This window comes from Chionomys nivalis, chromosome 26 (assembly GCF_950005125.1).
Source record: "Chionomys nivalis chromosome 26, mChiNiv1.1, whole genome shotgun sequence".
Taxonomy (NCBI): Eukaryota; Metazoa; Chordata; class Mammalia; order Rodentia; family Cricetidae; genus Chionomys; species Chionomys nivalis.
In genome coordinates, this window is record NC_080111.1 from 4089275 (window position 1) to 4106247 (window position 16973).

Here is a 16973-nt window from a genome sequence, read left to right on the forward strand (position 1 = left end):
ACCACACTGTGTTTATTCTCTTCTCGGGTTGCCAAAGGAATGAGCTTCTGTGCCCCAAAGCTTGTGTTCACTCTAAGGCCTCTACGCTGCTCACTCTGTTCCCCTTCCCTTCCAGACACCAAGGAAAGCCCTGGTGCAGGTCTTAGGACATCCCCGAGTATCTCTGGGATAGAGACAGAGACACTGCTGTGGGTAAAACAGAATGAGCAAGTTTCACCGTAATACATCTAAACTTTAAAAAGATAATGTTAAAAAAAAATAGAGACTTTTCAGCTCCCTCAGCAAGCCTCCCTTTCTCCGTTGGATTGCAGGCTTGCCCTGGGCCAGCCCAGGCTCACTGGTGAGGAAGGGGGCAAAGTAAGTAGAGAAAGGGCCATGAATGACCAAACCACCCTGTCTGAGTTGGGCATCTAATGTTCCGTTGATCTTGCATCGCAAGTGGCCGAGCTGCTAGTCAGGGTGAGCCTCTGCAGTCGAACACTGGGTTTGGTTTTTCCTTAGGCACTAGGTGGAGGATATCCAAATCCCACATTGCTTCTGTTGCGGTGTCTGTACAGTTGCTGTCTAGTTTAGCTCTGTCCTGGACTGAATAATTCTCTGGGAAGAATTCTTAATGCATAGAACGCTATTGCTGGTGAATGACCTACGTAAAGAGCTACATTCAGGTTTACAAGGTGCCAGGCGCAGGATCCTGTCCACGGACATTTAATTACCCAAATAAAAAAGTACTGACTGTGCCTTCTGATGCAGAGGGGTTCACGCTGACCGTCCCTTCTGGTGCAGAGGGGTTCGCGCTGACCGTCCCTTCTGGTGCAGAGGGGTTCACGCTGACCGTCCCTTCTGATGCAGAGGGGTTCGCGTTGACCGTCCCTTCTGGTGCAGAGGGGTTCACGCTGACCGTCCCTTCTGATGCAGAGGGGTTCGCGCTGACCGTCCCTTCTGGTGCAGAGGGGTTCACGCTGACCGTCCCTTCTGGTGCAGAGGGGTTCGCGCTGACCGTCCCTTCTGGTGCAGAGAGGGGTCGTGCTGACCGCCCCTCTGGTGCAGAGGGGTTCACGCTGACCGTCCCTTCTTGTACAGAAGTGTTTCTGAGGCTGCATCTTTATGCTTACAGCTGTCTAGAGTTTCTGCTTCAAAATGACGCGAACCCCTCCATCCGGGACAAGGAAGGCTACAATAGCATCCACTATGCCGCAGCCTATGGTCACAGACAGTGCCTAGAACTGGTGAGTTGTCTTCTCCATTCATTTTTTTCTTCTAGCACGACACTGGCCCTGAACTCCCGACAGCCACCTAGTGCCATCATCACCAGGAATCCAGGGGAGATGGTGTCTGTAAGTGAAAAACCTGCTCCTGTCCGTCCTCATGTAACTGATAGCAGACTCATCCGCTTTAATTGTGATAGGAGTGTTAGAGCCGACACAGCTTTTATCTTAAAGATAATTAGGGTGTCAAAGGAGCTGAGTGGATCTTCCCAGAAAGAACTCTGCAGAGCTCACCAACAGTACTGCAACTTAGTATTTAACGTATCCAGTCATAGGCGCATGGCTTCCTTTGGGCCAGCCCCATGTCTGGAGCAGAAAGAAAGACACTGGAAAGGGCCAAGAAAAGAATTTGAACTTAAAAAAAAAATCAAATGATTAAGATATACAGTCGATGGGAGCTTAATTCCCAGGAGAGTCAGGCAACTTCTTGCAAGGCGTGGCTTCTCTTATGTTAGCCATCCACGGTAACTGCTTTCAGAAACATGGAGTGAATTTGGAAAAATGTGCTTTTACTATGTTAACACAGGAATATGGTACACATGGGCACAACTTCCAAAGAAAGCAAAAGCTAGTTTGGAAGATAAAACCATACCTCATGAATATTGGTTCAAGATACTATCCACATCTCCATGTTCTTCACAGGCTAATAAGAGAAGTATAATAGCTACCCCGGGCTCTCTGTCTGCTCCCACCTCCTGCTGTTCTACTCAGTACCTGTGGAAGAGCTTGGGCAGGCCACCATGTGGTCTACACATTTCTCCCAAGCACAGCATGGTTACGGTTTCCTTCCTCTCTTCCCATGCTTTCTGTGGTGGTATGTTCAATTACTGGCTACATTTCCGAAGCTCTTCGGTCATACATGTCCAGAAAAGACCCTGCTCCTGTCACCGTTAACCCATGGCATGGCAGAGTGTGCCAATGTCTGCACCAGTGTGCAGAATTTACAGCAAACTGTCTCCTGCAGCTAGCTGGGCCCTAATAACACCCCCCCCACACACACACACAGCTGACAACTCAGCCTGGGGCTGGGGAGCTTGGCCACCTGGCGGTGGTGGTGGGTGGTGGCGGTGGTGGCGGGAGATGGTGAGGTTCAAGGACTTCCATGTGTGCTGGCTAAGGAAGAATATCAGCTCTGCCATTATCCAACCACAAGGTCTGCGAATATTTTACTTTCTTTCCGTGAGACTCCATATCTTGCCTAAGCTTTTAAATGGGACATAGATTGTTCTGAACATTGACTAAGAAAAAATAAAGTAGTTAGTCCTCAAAATTTAACAATAGAACTCTCACGTTGTATCACTTCCACTCTAGCGTGTACACTGAAAGGAAATGAAATCATTATCTCTAAGAGATTTGATTAATAAATAAAATTATATACCACATATATGTAATAGATGTATAATACTGTTTCAATGTAATATTATTCAACTTTTTAAGGAAAAGAATACTCGCCATTTCATAACAGTGTGGGTGACTCTGAAATACATTATGCTGACTGGAATAAGCCAGACCCAGAAAGACACAACACTATACAAACTCACTTACAGATGGAATCATAAAAACAAAATGTCCAAAAGCTGGGAGTCGGGAAAACGGGAGATGTCAGTCAGATTGCACAGGTCCTCAGGGTTCTGGAGATCTGTCGAACACTGTGGGGACTGGAGTTAGGGATACTCGGTCACGGAGCAGATGACAATTGTTAAACACACGTACATACTTGCAAACTCTCTCATACACATGCACACGAACACCATCCCCCCCCCACACACACACGAAGAGGCACCTGTGAGGCGGTAGAAGTTTGGTCATCTGAGATTATCAGTTCAGTGCATACATGCTTTACATTATATTACATGCGCTTAATACATTTTTTTGTTGTTAATTTTACTTCAGTCAAGCTTGAGCAATCAAAGATTATAAGAAAATTGTCTATCATGGTGCCTGGTACATGAATAAAAGTAGTGGCTATTGTTACGTGTTCATTTTCTGTACCTTGGCATCTCTCGTCTCCTGGACACTGTGCCCTATCTATGAACACCTAAACAACTGGGGAAAAAAATGCTGTATCCCATCACTATAGAGGCAGGAGAATCAGCAGGCAAATAAATAACTCTGATAAAAATAAGCCGTTGCTCTATTGGGGTTTTTGTATTTCTGTTGTTTTTATCATAATCTAAGATGAAACAGGAGTCCCAGAGATGGGACCGGTGAGGTTCTGTGGATGTGTAGTGGTTAAGGAGGTGCTTGCTGGCTCCTGTCGGCACGGTGTGTTTGCTAAGCGCATCTCTTCAGATTCCTCCTAGTCTCGTTCCCATTTGTATGACTGTGCACTAGCAGTGTGAGACTGGAAAGGAACGGAACGAGGGCGAGAACTGGGGGTGTCTGCACTTGGTCAGTAAATTCAGTGAGGACTGGATTTATGAGCTACCAGAGAACCTGTTGTATAATGGCTTCTTTGCTTTTGAGGATAGCTGCATTGCCCACGAAATGAAACAGTTGTAAATAAAACAATACATTGGAGCCTAAGGAATATAGACACTGTATCTAAACGCGTGCTGCTGATCCAACCACCATCTGGGGCCAGCCATTCATAAAAGATTCCATGTGAGGCAGACCGTATTGGAATATGCGTGTCAAGTTTCTCCCATCTGCTTTGATTTTTGCTTACGATAATAACCGTTTTCTTGCCCACTTACTCGAATCTGGGCTGATTCTTTCAATATTCATTAAGCAGACATAGTCTTTGTGGTCTTTAGCTGGTGGTTTTGAGTCCCATTAAAGATTAGCATTAATTGGATCAGTCGACATTTCCCCTAAAGCCGTGCATTTTATTGCCTGGACCAGAATCAATAGAGCATTTATTTATTAATGCTCACAACAGAAAATTTATCCTATCATCTAACATTAAGAAAAGAAATGGGGTCCGAAGGACATTTGTGTTGTTGGGCACAGGTTTTGTAGGGACTCAGAGCAAGCAGGCGAGAAGTCTTCCGGAAGCATAAGCAGGATGCCTTTTCCGTCATTTATTTCTGCATTTTTACTTTAAAGTTTGCAATTTTGCATTCGAGCCAGTGGTCTCCTTTGTTTTCGTTCCGCACTTCTAATCACATCGCCACTCCTCTCGGCTTTGGGATTCCTCTTCTGCCCCTCAGGTGAAACCTCAGTTGCCCAGAGCAAGTGCACCCCACCCTCACCCGAGGCAGCAAGAAAATTACCGAGGTGCTAATAGAATTCAGGGTACCGCGGGAGCATCATCCAGAGGAAAATTGCTGTTGATTAAAAGGTAACTTTTAAGCTCGAGGCCTGCGCTCTGAAATCACCATGGAAACACGAGGCAGTTGTGTTGTTTCCTAGCAGAACACAAAGAGCAGTACGTGCTCAGGGAGTGGAATCGATGAAATGTAACCCGCGACCCTGGGTATTTCAGAGCTGACCACTTGGCACCCTTTCAAGGTGACTGTCACTTCTTGCAATCAAGCGTTTTGCAATGAGCAGCTTCAACTAACCTAGCTCTCTGTGGATAGCAGCAAAGGGGTGCAGATCCTGCCGCCTTCATCCCGGCGCTGACGTAAGAGGAGGCCTTGCATTTCTGTGAAGACTCTAACATTCACATTTTAGTATAAAATAAATAGTGTTCTGGAGGTGAATGATTAAGACAAACTGCACCTTATCTCCACTCTTTTCATTGAAATTATCTATTATTATTATTACCTATCTTACTTTTCACGGCATATATCCGTTTTCCACCTCGAAAGGCTTTAATTTACAGAGCTCAGCTCAACCACAAGGGGACTGACTGCAATATTTTAGTCTCCTGCAGGGGACCAATACTCAGTCCGCCAATTCAGCTCTCGCGAGTTTTTCTGATGACTTTGAGTTAGAGTCACGTAAATACGTAACTGCGTGCATACTGCCCTGGCACCTCGTGCGGAGCAAAGGATACGGTGATTAGTATGTACAGGGACCGAGGACAGTGCCACAGGGCACTTCAAGAGGAAGGGTTTCGTTTTATTTGGTTTAGTTTTGAATAAAAGCTCTGTTACCCAGAGTGCTCCGATGGCTTCTGGTTAACGCCGCGGTGGGTTTATTAGGAACGTGCAGTGTACCAAGTCGCTCGTCTGAAGCAGGCCAGCTCCGTCTTTGATGGGTTTCGTGTAGATCGTGAGTTGCCAGCAGGGCAGGACAGGAGAGCGTGAATTACTCTCCTGGCAATAGTGGCATCTCTAACAGTCTCTTGTTCTACCCTCAGAAATATTCCTGTTTTTCCAGGACGAAATAACACAAAAATTAGACAAGAGAACTACAGTGTGCTTGCCTCAATGTGGACACGGACTAGATAATATAGCTTTTCGATTTTATATTTTAATTGTGTGTATGTATGTATGTGTATCTATGTGTGAGTATGTGTACATGAGTGCAGTGCCCGTGGAGGCCAAAGGAGGATGTCGGATCCCCCAGAGCTGGAATTGCAGGAGCCACCTGACGTGGGTCCTAGATGAACTCCCGTTGTCTGGAAGGATAGTTCATAGTCTTAGCAACTGAGTCATCTCTTTGGTTCACAGAAGCTTATCTTTAAAAAGAATATCTCCATACAAAGTAGGGGCAGAAAATGATATTTTGGATGAAAACTTCCACCAAAAGTATTGACAGTCCTCAACAAAATGTCAGCAGATTAAGTGCAGCAATATATTAAAAAGATAATACGTCACAGCCAAGTACAGGTGTTCTGGGAAGGCAAGTCGGGTGTGGCATTAAAAAATCAAGCAAGGTAACTTTCCATATTAAGAGAAAAGGCGGGGAAAAACATCAGCTAAATTGCTTAGTACAATAAAAAAGCATTAGGTAGAGGCTGCTGTCTGCATATGATATAAAAACTTAGCGAATTGAATACAAAGAAGCTTCATTCATCCGATAAAGATTGTCAGAGACACATCTTTGGTTAAAAGTTGTCATAAGCCACATTTCGGGGTGGCGTATGCAGGGGTCCAGCCACAACGGGCTCGTATGTTCCAGGGTAGGGGCATGTGGGGTAGAAATGTCGGGCAGCATAGACGGAGATACAATAGAAATACAAAGACATCGGATAGAGCTGAGAGGGCTTCTCAGTGAATACCCGCATTCATCTTCTGCATGTTTACATACCCCAACCTAAGGGTCAAGGAGCACAAAAGACTACTTTAGCATGACACAAAGAACAACCACACACAACAGTTATGAGACATCAAGTCATTATTTCACCAGTAAAGAATGTGATAAGCGATCAAGGACGAACATTGAATTTTTCTGGAGAGAAATAAATATGCTTTTACCAAACACAAAACTCAATTCAAGTAGGATTGCTGGTCCTTGCTGGAAAGATGCAACAAGACAGGTGTTAGAAGAAGACACAAGGGACAGATTCCTAAAATAAGATGCAAATTATCGAACTATATTAGTGTTAAAAGTTTTGCTGTTTAAAAGACACCATTCAGAGACTATGTTTGGAAAGCTGTGTGCCAAGAACTCTTGCAAAATATTTAAAGAAAATCTAAAAACTAGCGTAGCAAAAATATGGACATCCGATTCCATGGATGTCCATGGATTTAGTCACATAGGAAAAGGTCATCGACCTTCAGAGTTATCCAGAAAGGGAGGACAAGCCAGATGTACAGTCTAGTTTAAGACAAACTAGATGCGTTAGCGTTCTGCTCCTTCCATCATAAATGACCACACATTTCACGGATCGCAACACAGTTTTGTTACCTTATAGATCTATTGGTTAGAAATCCAATACAAGTTTCAAAACAGAGGAGAAAGGGCCTGAAAGAATATGGCATGACTCTTGGTCTTTGAGGGTTACCTGAACAACTCAAGGCCAGCGTAAGACCAGAGCTGATGGGGATCCATTGATCCAAATGATTGCCCCTTTGCCTCAAGTTAGTGTGACTTTGAACTCTCTCTTCCCTATATTCTCCAAGCATTGGCCTTCATAGCATATATACTGAAGGGCTCCTACAAGTATTGCTTCAACCAGAGAGTCACTAGATTGCCATTTTTGAAGAACCTGGCTCTTTATTAGTGTCTGAACCTGAATGGTTGCTACGTTTCTCCCCTGACCATGGAGCTGTCCAATCTTTGACCTATGTTGCGCTCGGTTATTGGAGGTTTGCTAGTATTGTAGCAAGACCCTTCCATTTTTCCATGACCATGAGGTTTAGGCATGGCGTGTGTATGTTATTTCATATTTTAAGAGAAATAGTTGTACTTCACCTAAACCAATGTCTGCTACAACTGAATGTACGTGTTGTATATAAATTAGACATTGAACTTAAACGCAACTCTACATTGGGTCCTTTTTCAGGTTTGAGCCTGTGTTTCCAGTGTCCTACGTGTGACCTGGAATCTATTCTCTTTCTGGTGTCCATTGCCCTTCCCTTTAACTGTGCTTATGATGGCATGTACTCTTTGGTAGGAAACAGACCGCTTGGTTCTTGAGCAATGTGTTAGCCTCTTCTGTAGTACTGCGTTGTTTAGCTAAGTATATAATACTGGTTAAGATTTAGAGTTTATTAATGTCTGTGGTTATTTATCTGTTTTCGGCATACACCACCATTCTAATACTTAGAAGACAGTCACAGAGGTGAGGCTGGATTTTAAGTAGAGAATGGACTAGAACCTGTGAGTTATAAATAACTGGCCTGCTGCAGACTGTTTTCTCACTATAAAAATATCATGTGCCTAGTTATGGAATTTTGGAAGACTCCATATGAAAAAATATATATGATATTGAAAATCTGTGATTTTCCCACCCAGAGAAGAACAGCTTCCATATTTTGGTTTGTATTCTTCCCTCTGTATATGTATGTACACGTGTGTGGGTGGCGTGTTAAAATACACATTAATTATCTCAAAGCAAAACAAGAATTCATTTTTTTTAAAGGGACTAGTTTAGATGATTAGGAGTGAGGGATTGAGGCGTCCATTTAATTTAAACTTCAGCCGAAGAAATATTTTGTTCGGAACTTGGCTAAAACAGACAACTGGGCCATCTGGTTTTAATTCTCCACTTTACCAACTGGTCCAAGAAACTCACCTCTCCCTGGTCTCCCATCCTCATCCTCTTTGGCAGACCCGGACGCACCCTGGCACGGTTACCAAAACAAATGAATGCTTCTTAGTCTGCTCGTAATTAATACCCCCCCTCCCCCCCGACAGAGCCCGAGTCTTCTGCAGCCTTGGAAGCCTGCCTGATTTTCTCTGAGATAAGTAATGAGATGCACAGGGCTGATGAAGCTGTTTCTCTGAGCATCTGCCAGCCAACCGGCATCTGTAATGAGGGGTGGAGATGACTAAAACGTGAGATGGCTGCAGGTCTCCTCAGGTGTCACAGCGGCTTCCCTCCGCCCCTCGGCCAAATGCATCCCCTAAGGAAGAGGAGCCTGCAAGGCAATCAAAAAGGCTGAACCTGAAGTCACTGGTATGGTCTGGTTAGCACCTGTTGTCTATCTCACAGCTCACGCCATCCAAATTCCCGAGCAGATGAGCTGAATGTGAAGGGTGGGTTTCTCCCATCCTGTTGGTGATGCTTTCCTGTGGAAGTGATTCTGTCTAGCAGTGAGTCCAGACTTATGAATTCATTCGTGAGGATACATTGGGACACTTCCATCACGGGGCTTCCCTAGGCTGTTTGCTTGAGATGGAACCCTGACTCAGATCTCTATTCTGTGGGTGGTGATCTTCTCTGAAAGGCCCAAGGGAACACGCCATAATGTCTGCTTTTACTTCCCTTCCCTCGCGGAGGGCTGCCCAGCCTTTGCGCTCTTGCTGTCTTGAAGGGGAAAACTCATGAGGCCTAGTGTGTTGTGGGTGCTGCCTTCTACATCCTAGGATGATAACAATTCCCTGGGCCTCTGCTTGCTGGACATCAGTAACAACCCTACTCCTTCAACTTCCTACAGTCAAAAAGACTGATGAGAAGCCAAGGACAATGGCACTAGGTTTCGATCCTAATACATGAACTGGCTTTGTGGGAGCTTAGCCTGTTTGGACGCTCACCTTTCTGGACGTAGATAGAAGGACCTTGGTCTTCCCGCAGGGCAGGGAATTTGGACTGCTCTTCAGTATCGAGAGGGAGGGGGAATGGAGTGGGGGGGAGGAGAGGAGTGGGGATAGGGGGAGGGAAGTGGGGGGAGGGCAATATTTGGGAGGAGGGGAGGGAAATGGGAAATGGGGAGCAGGTGGAAATTTTAATTAAAAAAGAAGAAAAATAAATAAATAAGTAAAAAAAAATAAATAAAAAAAAGATAAAATAGATAGAAATATTGTAACTGTAAAAAAAAAAATATTGCAATACATGCCAGAGGTTCCTGGGGGGCAGGGATGGGGATGGGGTAGGGTGGGAGAGTAGGGAGCACTTCCCTGTTTGAGAACAGTCTCCACAGGGCGGTAGTGGCAGTAAAGCAAGCAAATCTCTAGTGACCGTGTATAGTTGGAAACTCAGTTAGAGCTATTCATTCATCTCTCCAACAAATAACTCAGAAGGCTCCTGTGGAGAACAGTTGATGGAATACTTCCCGATTTAACCAAGCTGGTACCCCCTATCGGCTGGATGTGAGAGAGGCTTATGGCTTCGAGATGGGCAAGCCCAGGAGGCACAGGGGCCTTACCCCATAAAAAAGTGTTCATCCTGGTGGCTCGGCTCTGCGTCTGGATAAACACCATTCTTTTCTACTCTTCTCTGTAGGTAAGATCTTTCCAAAAAAAAAAAAAAAAAACAACTCGGCATCTAACCAGCAGAAAGGAGCTGCAGTATAATCTAATTAAAGTAATTAACGTGGGATTGCATTTATCGCAGCAAAAGATACAGTGAATTCAGAGCATGGGAAAAGTAGGAAGCTTTAGCGTTGGTTTCAGGTATCCTGATCAGGGAGCCCCAGTGTAGGTGGGAAGGAAAGGTGGGCCATCTCTTAGGGTCCGTGGGAGATGGTCCCAGGAACACATCCAGAAAGCAAGAGATGAGCAAGTCTCTATAAAATAGCCCTCTGTGTGTGCGTGTGACCTGCATGTCCTCTCTGTAGTATTGAGAAGACCCGATATGATGTAAGTGCTTCACAGATAGTTACGTCACACTGCTCAGGGATACCAACCACGACGCGTGCGCACTGTGCGTCTTCTTGTCTTTTCCAGCCGGCTGATCGTTGAGTTTGTGGAGTTTGCAGCGCCCACAGGTGGGAAGGCCCGCCTGTAAGTGTGGAGATAGAAAAGGCGACCCAGGGTTATTTTTATATATTTCATTTAAAAACAATCACTTCTGCGCTAAGTTCTTCAGGGTGAGATGCGGGAAAGTTGAGCCTCTGTTTGCTCGACGGTGCAGCTTTCTGCCTCAGCGTCCAGTTATGTAAGGAGGGGAGAGAAAGGACTAAAAAGAAACAAAACAACTGGACATCTGAAAACATCTATGCAGAAAAACAATATAAAATTAAATACCTTTTCATAATTTTCAAGAAATCCATATTAATATTTATTCATAGAGCTGAAAGTAATGGTCATAACTGAAGTTCTTTTTTTAAAAAAATATTTATTTATGATGTATACGATATTCTGTCTGTGTGTATGCCTGCAGGCCAGAAGAGGACACCAGACCCCATTATAGATGGTTGTGAGCCACCATGTGGTTGCTGGGAATTGAACTCAGGACCTTTGGAAGAGCAGGCAATGCTCTTAACCTCTAAGCCATCTCTCCAGCCCCCATAACTGAAGTTCTTGAAAGACTAGCAGAAAGGGAGATGGTTTGGTGAGTGGAGGCACTTGCGGCCAAGACAGATGACCTGAGTTTAATCCCTGGGTCTCACTTGGCACTCCCAAGTGGGCTGGCACAGAGGGGAGCAGCACCACCAGTACGCAAGCGTGTTTGCACGCACGCTTGTATACCCACACCTACACACACATATACATTATCATTTCTGTATATTTAATATAAGATTTCCACAAAGAATCTGTGGATGTGTGGGATTGTCTTTTCCTTTCATGGTTGTTGCCCCTCTTAAAACAGTTACTTTTGCCATAGGATATTTGCTATAGGTCCTTAGATCCCTCCTGCCCCAGTATCAGGGACTCTGTAGACAAGGCAGCCAGTCCTCCAATAAAGGGGAATGCTCAGTAGCTCTGTCATTAAAACCACTGCAGTACTCCTGTTCAGGAGAAATCCTGTCTCCATTAATTTACAGTGTGGCTCTTGGTAAAACTCTTTACTTCCTGAGCCGGTAAGTCTTGGCCCAATCTGCCTGTAGTCTGAGAGCTGCTAGGGCACAGTTCTAAAATCCTGGTGGGTAGATGCTGTGGTGCCTTGTGTCCAGTAATATTTATGAAACATTGCCTTTGTTGGCAATTTTAGGGTAGCAATTCTAATAACTTTATGTTTCAAGAAATTTTAATAGCCTCACGGAGGCACTTATCAGAGATAGCTCTGAGAGAAAATTAAAGACTAATGTTTCTGTGTGTGCACGTGTGCGTAATGGGTGCACATTCTGCGTGTGTTTTGTGTGCACACAGAGGTCAGAGGACGGCCTTGGTTCTCTTTCCTCAGGTGCTGTCCACCTGTTTGTAGACCGGGTCTCACTGGACTGGAGTTCACCGAATAGTCTAGGCTAGCCAGCAGCTGAGCCTGAGGGACGCTCCTGTCCCCCTCCATGTCCCTACCATGGAGATAACAAGCCCACAGCACCAGCCTGGAGTTTTTCACATGGGTTTTGGAGATTGGATGCCGGTTCGTGCTCACAAAGCAGGTACTTTATTAACCGAACCATCTCCTGAGTCCCAAGGCTAGATTTTTCTTTTATTCTTTTCTTTCTCCACAAGCTGAAATTGACTTTTGTTAATTTAGTGGGAAAGATGAGGTTTTACTATAGCTTAAATGCGACTCAACTCGTAGTTTAAGAATGAGCACCGTTAAAATTGGAAAAGCGGTATAAAATAAGATTGGTCTTCGAAAGCGTGTTTGTTACTGGGAAGAGAGTGAGGAGACATGGGCAGTATTCTATCCCAGCATGAAAGAAGAGCTGGGAAGTCCTCAGAGCTCTTTCCGAAGAGGAGTTTCCTTTCTCTTTGAGGTTCAATACCAGCTTCCTTGGAGAGCGGCTGCTTGAGACTCAAAAACAAACTCAGAGGCTGAGTGAGTAGCATCAAGATGATGGACAGAGACCCAGCAAACGGAGCTGCTGGCGCCACATCCTAAGCTGTGCTAAACTTCGAACACAACGCGAAAGAATCTCTTTGCCAATTACAAATCAAAAGCCTCGATTGATGTTCTTGCAGTGTGGCTTCCTTAGAGTCGGTGTGGCTTTGTTGGAGGAAATGTATCGCTAAGGGTTGGCTTTGAGGTGTCAAAATCCCAAGCCAGACCCAAGCTGTCTCCCAGGCAGACCAGGATGTAGCTCTCTCTGCTATTTTCCTAACACCATGCCTGTCTGCCAGCTGCCACTGCCTCTGCCGTGATGATAATGGACTAAGCCTCTGAAACTGTAAGCCACGCCCCAGTTAAATGCTTTCTGTTAAAAGAGTTTCCTTGGTCATGGGATATTTTCACAATAGAATAGCAACCAAAACAACAACTTCCAAAGGCCCAGGTACCTGAAAAGTACCCAGCAGAGACCTGGTTCTACAACTTACCACATTCACACATTATCCAGACTCTTCCTGGATGCGTGGTCTCCTATCATATAACTGTACAAAAGTTGGTGATCAGAAGTAGGGTTTGTATCTTCCCACTGGAGACTACAAACGTTTACGTATGAGGGCAGGTTTTAGTTTTGGTGTTTTGGTAATAAAGAGGGGCGGGGAGAGTGAATGGAAAGGAATAGGAATTGAGGGAGTCTCGTAAACGATGCTCTGCTCTGGAAGAAAGGAGGGTTGGTAGCGATACAGAGGACACGAGGGAAGGACTCAGACTGTGTCGATGGAGATTTTTCTCTGTCCGGTGGTTCCTGCTGGACCAGTTTCTCTCCGCCCACTGGGTCTCCAGCCACTTATGAAATAATCACTCTAGGCTTATTGTCAGTTAGGTAGTTGAAAGAATGAGTACAATGTGAAACTTGCCCACGGACCATTTGAGAAACAGAGCAGTTAATGAAGCAATAGAATAGGGGCTGTTGAGCTGCACACCAGACTGGTTCATGTCCCAAAGGACAGCAGGAGCTAAGCCCTGGATTGTCTTTCCTACCAGTCCGAGGTAATTTGTATCTCTGCTGGAAACACACCTCCAAGTTAATTTGTAACTTTACAGAGAATCAGCCTTTGATTAGCATCAGGCTATCAAATGAATGTCTGGATGGGCTTATGAAAAGATCTGGAATTTTCCTCACTGTCTTATGCACAAGTTTAGACACCTGGGGCATTTGACAGTAGTGAGTACATGCCTAGCGCATGGGGAACCCTGGGGTAGAGCTCTCGTGTTCTTCTGAACAGTGGGGCATCTATCAGTTGCTTCTTGATTGCGATCAGAACCTCTGTGGCTTTGAATTCTACAATCTTGTTATCAGGGTATATTGGCTAATTAGCACCGACTTCTGTTATCCCTCTTCTGCCCATACACAGACACACACACATACACACACACACACACACACACCACCATGCATATAACACAAGAAAACAAAGAGAAAAGGATTAAAAACATCACATGTCTTCTCCACGGAGTAGAGTACACTAGATTGAACTTACTATGGACAGAAAACGGTGGCCTTATCTTTGAAATGCTCTCAGAATTTAAGAGGCGAATAGACATGGTTTGCATTAGTTGCCGTTCATGAGGATGTCCTCAGTGGTCTGATGGGTTCTCTAAAGATGCTTTTGCATACGGCAGTAACCCAGGCACTCCATCACTTTGTATCAGGCTGGTGTTTCTAGAACTTACTGTGACGGTGGTCCATGGTGTGGAGAGTTGGCTTCCCTCTTGAATCTGAAATGCAGAATGTGCTCTCCTGTCGTTAGGATTCCTGGTCAGCTTTACAGGAGATGGAATTGTGGAGGGGGCACACTTCTGCATGTGTGTGAAAAAGTGCCCAGAGAGGTTTAGCTGGCTTGAGAAGCTCGGGGTTGGGTCCCACATTCTTTAAAAAGAAGACAACAGAATGTTAGCTTTTGTCTCCCTGCTTCCTGACTGCTTGATGCAACATGACCAGGGTTCTCCATGCTCTTGCTACCATGTTTCTCCACTGTGATGGACGGTATCCCTTTGTAAACTGTTGGCCAAAGCAAACCCTTCCTCTTAGGCGTCCCTTTTGTCTGAGCCCCAGCAGAAGTGACAAGTGCAGCTTGACTAACAATGATACTGGCTAGGCTCATGCTGCGTTATAAAAATATACTAGTCAATCAGACATTCGGTCCTTAAACTTTTTACTAGATATAATGTAGCTATAGCTAAAGAAACTTCAGAAAGCACCCAGCATATCCATCTAAGCTTTAAATAGAAATGTCTGTTATTTGTTATATATTATAAGAGAAATATTTATTTCTTGTAGGAGTTTCGAATGTATGAGAAACTAGGAACAGGAAGTAAACATACCTGTAGTTGAGCCCCTGACCTCAACACTGTTAGCCTTTTGGTGGATTTGCTTCACATTTTTTCCATATTTTTTAAAACATCTACAATGACATGGACTATACAGTGTTTATATTTATTCCCCCCATAAAATATTATGGCAGACTTTTTTCAATGATACCAAAAGCTCTTGGTCAACATGTAAATGAATAAACCATCTTCAGTTATTAGAGGGCCATGATTCAGCCATGGTTCTCTAATTTAGTTTATACTATCAGTACTGAATAGATTTAAGCATATGCCTTTCCTAAGATGCAGGCTCTGAAGTGGGTTTACTGCACCCTCACAGAGCAGGACAGTTTTGAGCACCACGCAGTTTGCGCCTTGCCTGGGTTTTACCATCCCGTGGCTTTCATTAGCTTCTCGTTACACATTCTACAGGCTCTTACGCCTTTTAATTGGCAAGGAATTCAACAGGAACTGGATACGCTGGAGGGAGGAGATAAGCAGAGTCATCAAATTCAGCTCCCAGGAAGAAATGGAAACTGATTCTACGCCTCCAGTTCCACCCTCCTTAGTGTGTGTTATCGCCTCTTAACGTGGCTTAGCTCTTGACTGGCACACGTGAGGAGAGTTAGTGGTTCTGTATTTGTGGAATTGGGGGAAGGCGAGGGAGAGAAGACAGAACAGAAAGTACATTAGGCGCATGCCTTTCCATAATCATAATTATAATCATAATCACGTTTCTGCGAGCAATCGCGAGTGACCGTCTCAAGCGACACAGCTCGTTCTGCTGACCATGAAGGCGTGTGATCAGAATCCTGACAGTCACAGCTGTTCATGATGTGGCGGCCTGGGGAAGCCATTGGTTTGGGGCTGGGATGAGCATCTGTGGTTCTGCGGAGTGGCCAGGCGCCTACAGATGTCATCATGGCCTGGCTTGTCATACAATGCTGATATTGGAAGATCTCTGGGGGCTCCTGAGAGCTAGCTAGGTCTCTGGGATCATTGAAGGAAAGTGGTAGTGATATAACGGGGTGGCCCGAGACTTCGGTTGACTCAGTGTCTTTCATGGATGGATCTGTTCTACACACACACACACACACACACACCACAAATCACACAAACACACATATACCATACACACACATGCACACACACACACACACCATACATGCCACAAACCACACATGCACACATACACCACACATACACATACACACATACATACATGCACACATAAACACACACACACAACTAGCCGAGCAGCTAAAGCGTGTTCCTGGGATTGCCTGAGCAGCATTCATTCCTAAGCATGAACCCGTGGGATGTGAAGTAGAATTTCTAATGGAGAGCCAGGTTTCCTGGGACCCTTGTCCTGCTTCTAACCCTTCACAGACTCGACAGGTCTTTACTGCCAAAGGATCAAGAAATCTGTCTCCAAATGTCTCCTTGTCTTGAACCCTGTAGACATGGCTGATGGTTTTCTACCTCTCCCTGCCCCCCTATTTGTGGACACTGGCTAAGGTGTCAGAGTCTAGCCAGAAACAAGCAGAGCAGGAGGTACCACACAGACCCACCAGCTAGACCTGCCTGTTTTACAGCCTGGGCCACACTTACTTCCTGTTTTCTTAAATAGAACATTTTCTTTTCTTTTTTTTTTTTTTTTTTTTGGTTTTTCGAGACAGGGTTTCTCTGTGGTTTTGGAGCCTGTCCTGGAACTAGCTCTTGTAGACCAGGCTGGTCTCGAACTCACAGAGATCCGCCTGCCTGCCTCTGCCTCCCAAGTGCTGGGATTAAAGGCGTGCACCACCACCGCCCGGCTAAATAGAACATTTTAAAACTAGTTTAGCGAATCCCGAGGCCCTTGGGACACTTAAAAATTTCACTGCCCTGTTTTCAAATAGACAGATAATTTATACTATTTCTAAAGCTTGGGTTTCCAGCTCTAGTGCATGCTTATGTGGGCCTCCTGAAATCCAGTGAGCTTGCTGGTTCACTAAACCTACCAGTCAGTCAGCTCACCCCCGAGTTCATATGTGTTCTTCGTTATCACAGATGCGCTTTGTAAAATAGGTTCAAACTTTGCTTGTTCCATTTGCTGCCTTTGCTTCTAAGACATTAAGATGCTCTTTAGCGATCCTCCTTGTCCTGTGGAAGTGCCTCCGGGTTCAGAAAACAGTGTCAGTGTC

The 16973-nt window shown here is 44.9% G+C and overlaps 1 protein-coding gene across 1 annotated transcript in view; it reads left to right on the forward strand.

Annotated features, from left to right (window-relative positions):
* The window catches only part of Ankrd44 (ankyrin repeat domain 44), a 205342-nt gene that overhangs the window by 157324 nt on the left and 31045 nt on the right, over window positions 1-16973 (forward strand). The window contains 1 exon segment of the mRNA XM_057758516.1: window positions 1115-1226. Within this exon segment, the coding sequence (XP_057614499.1) occupies window positions 1115-1226 (112 nt within the window).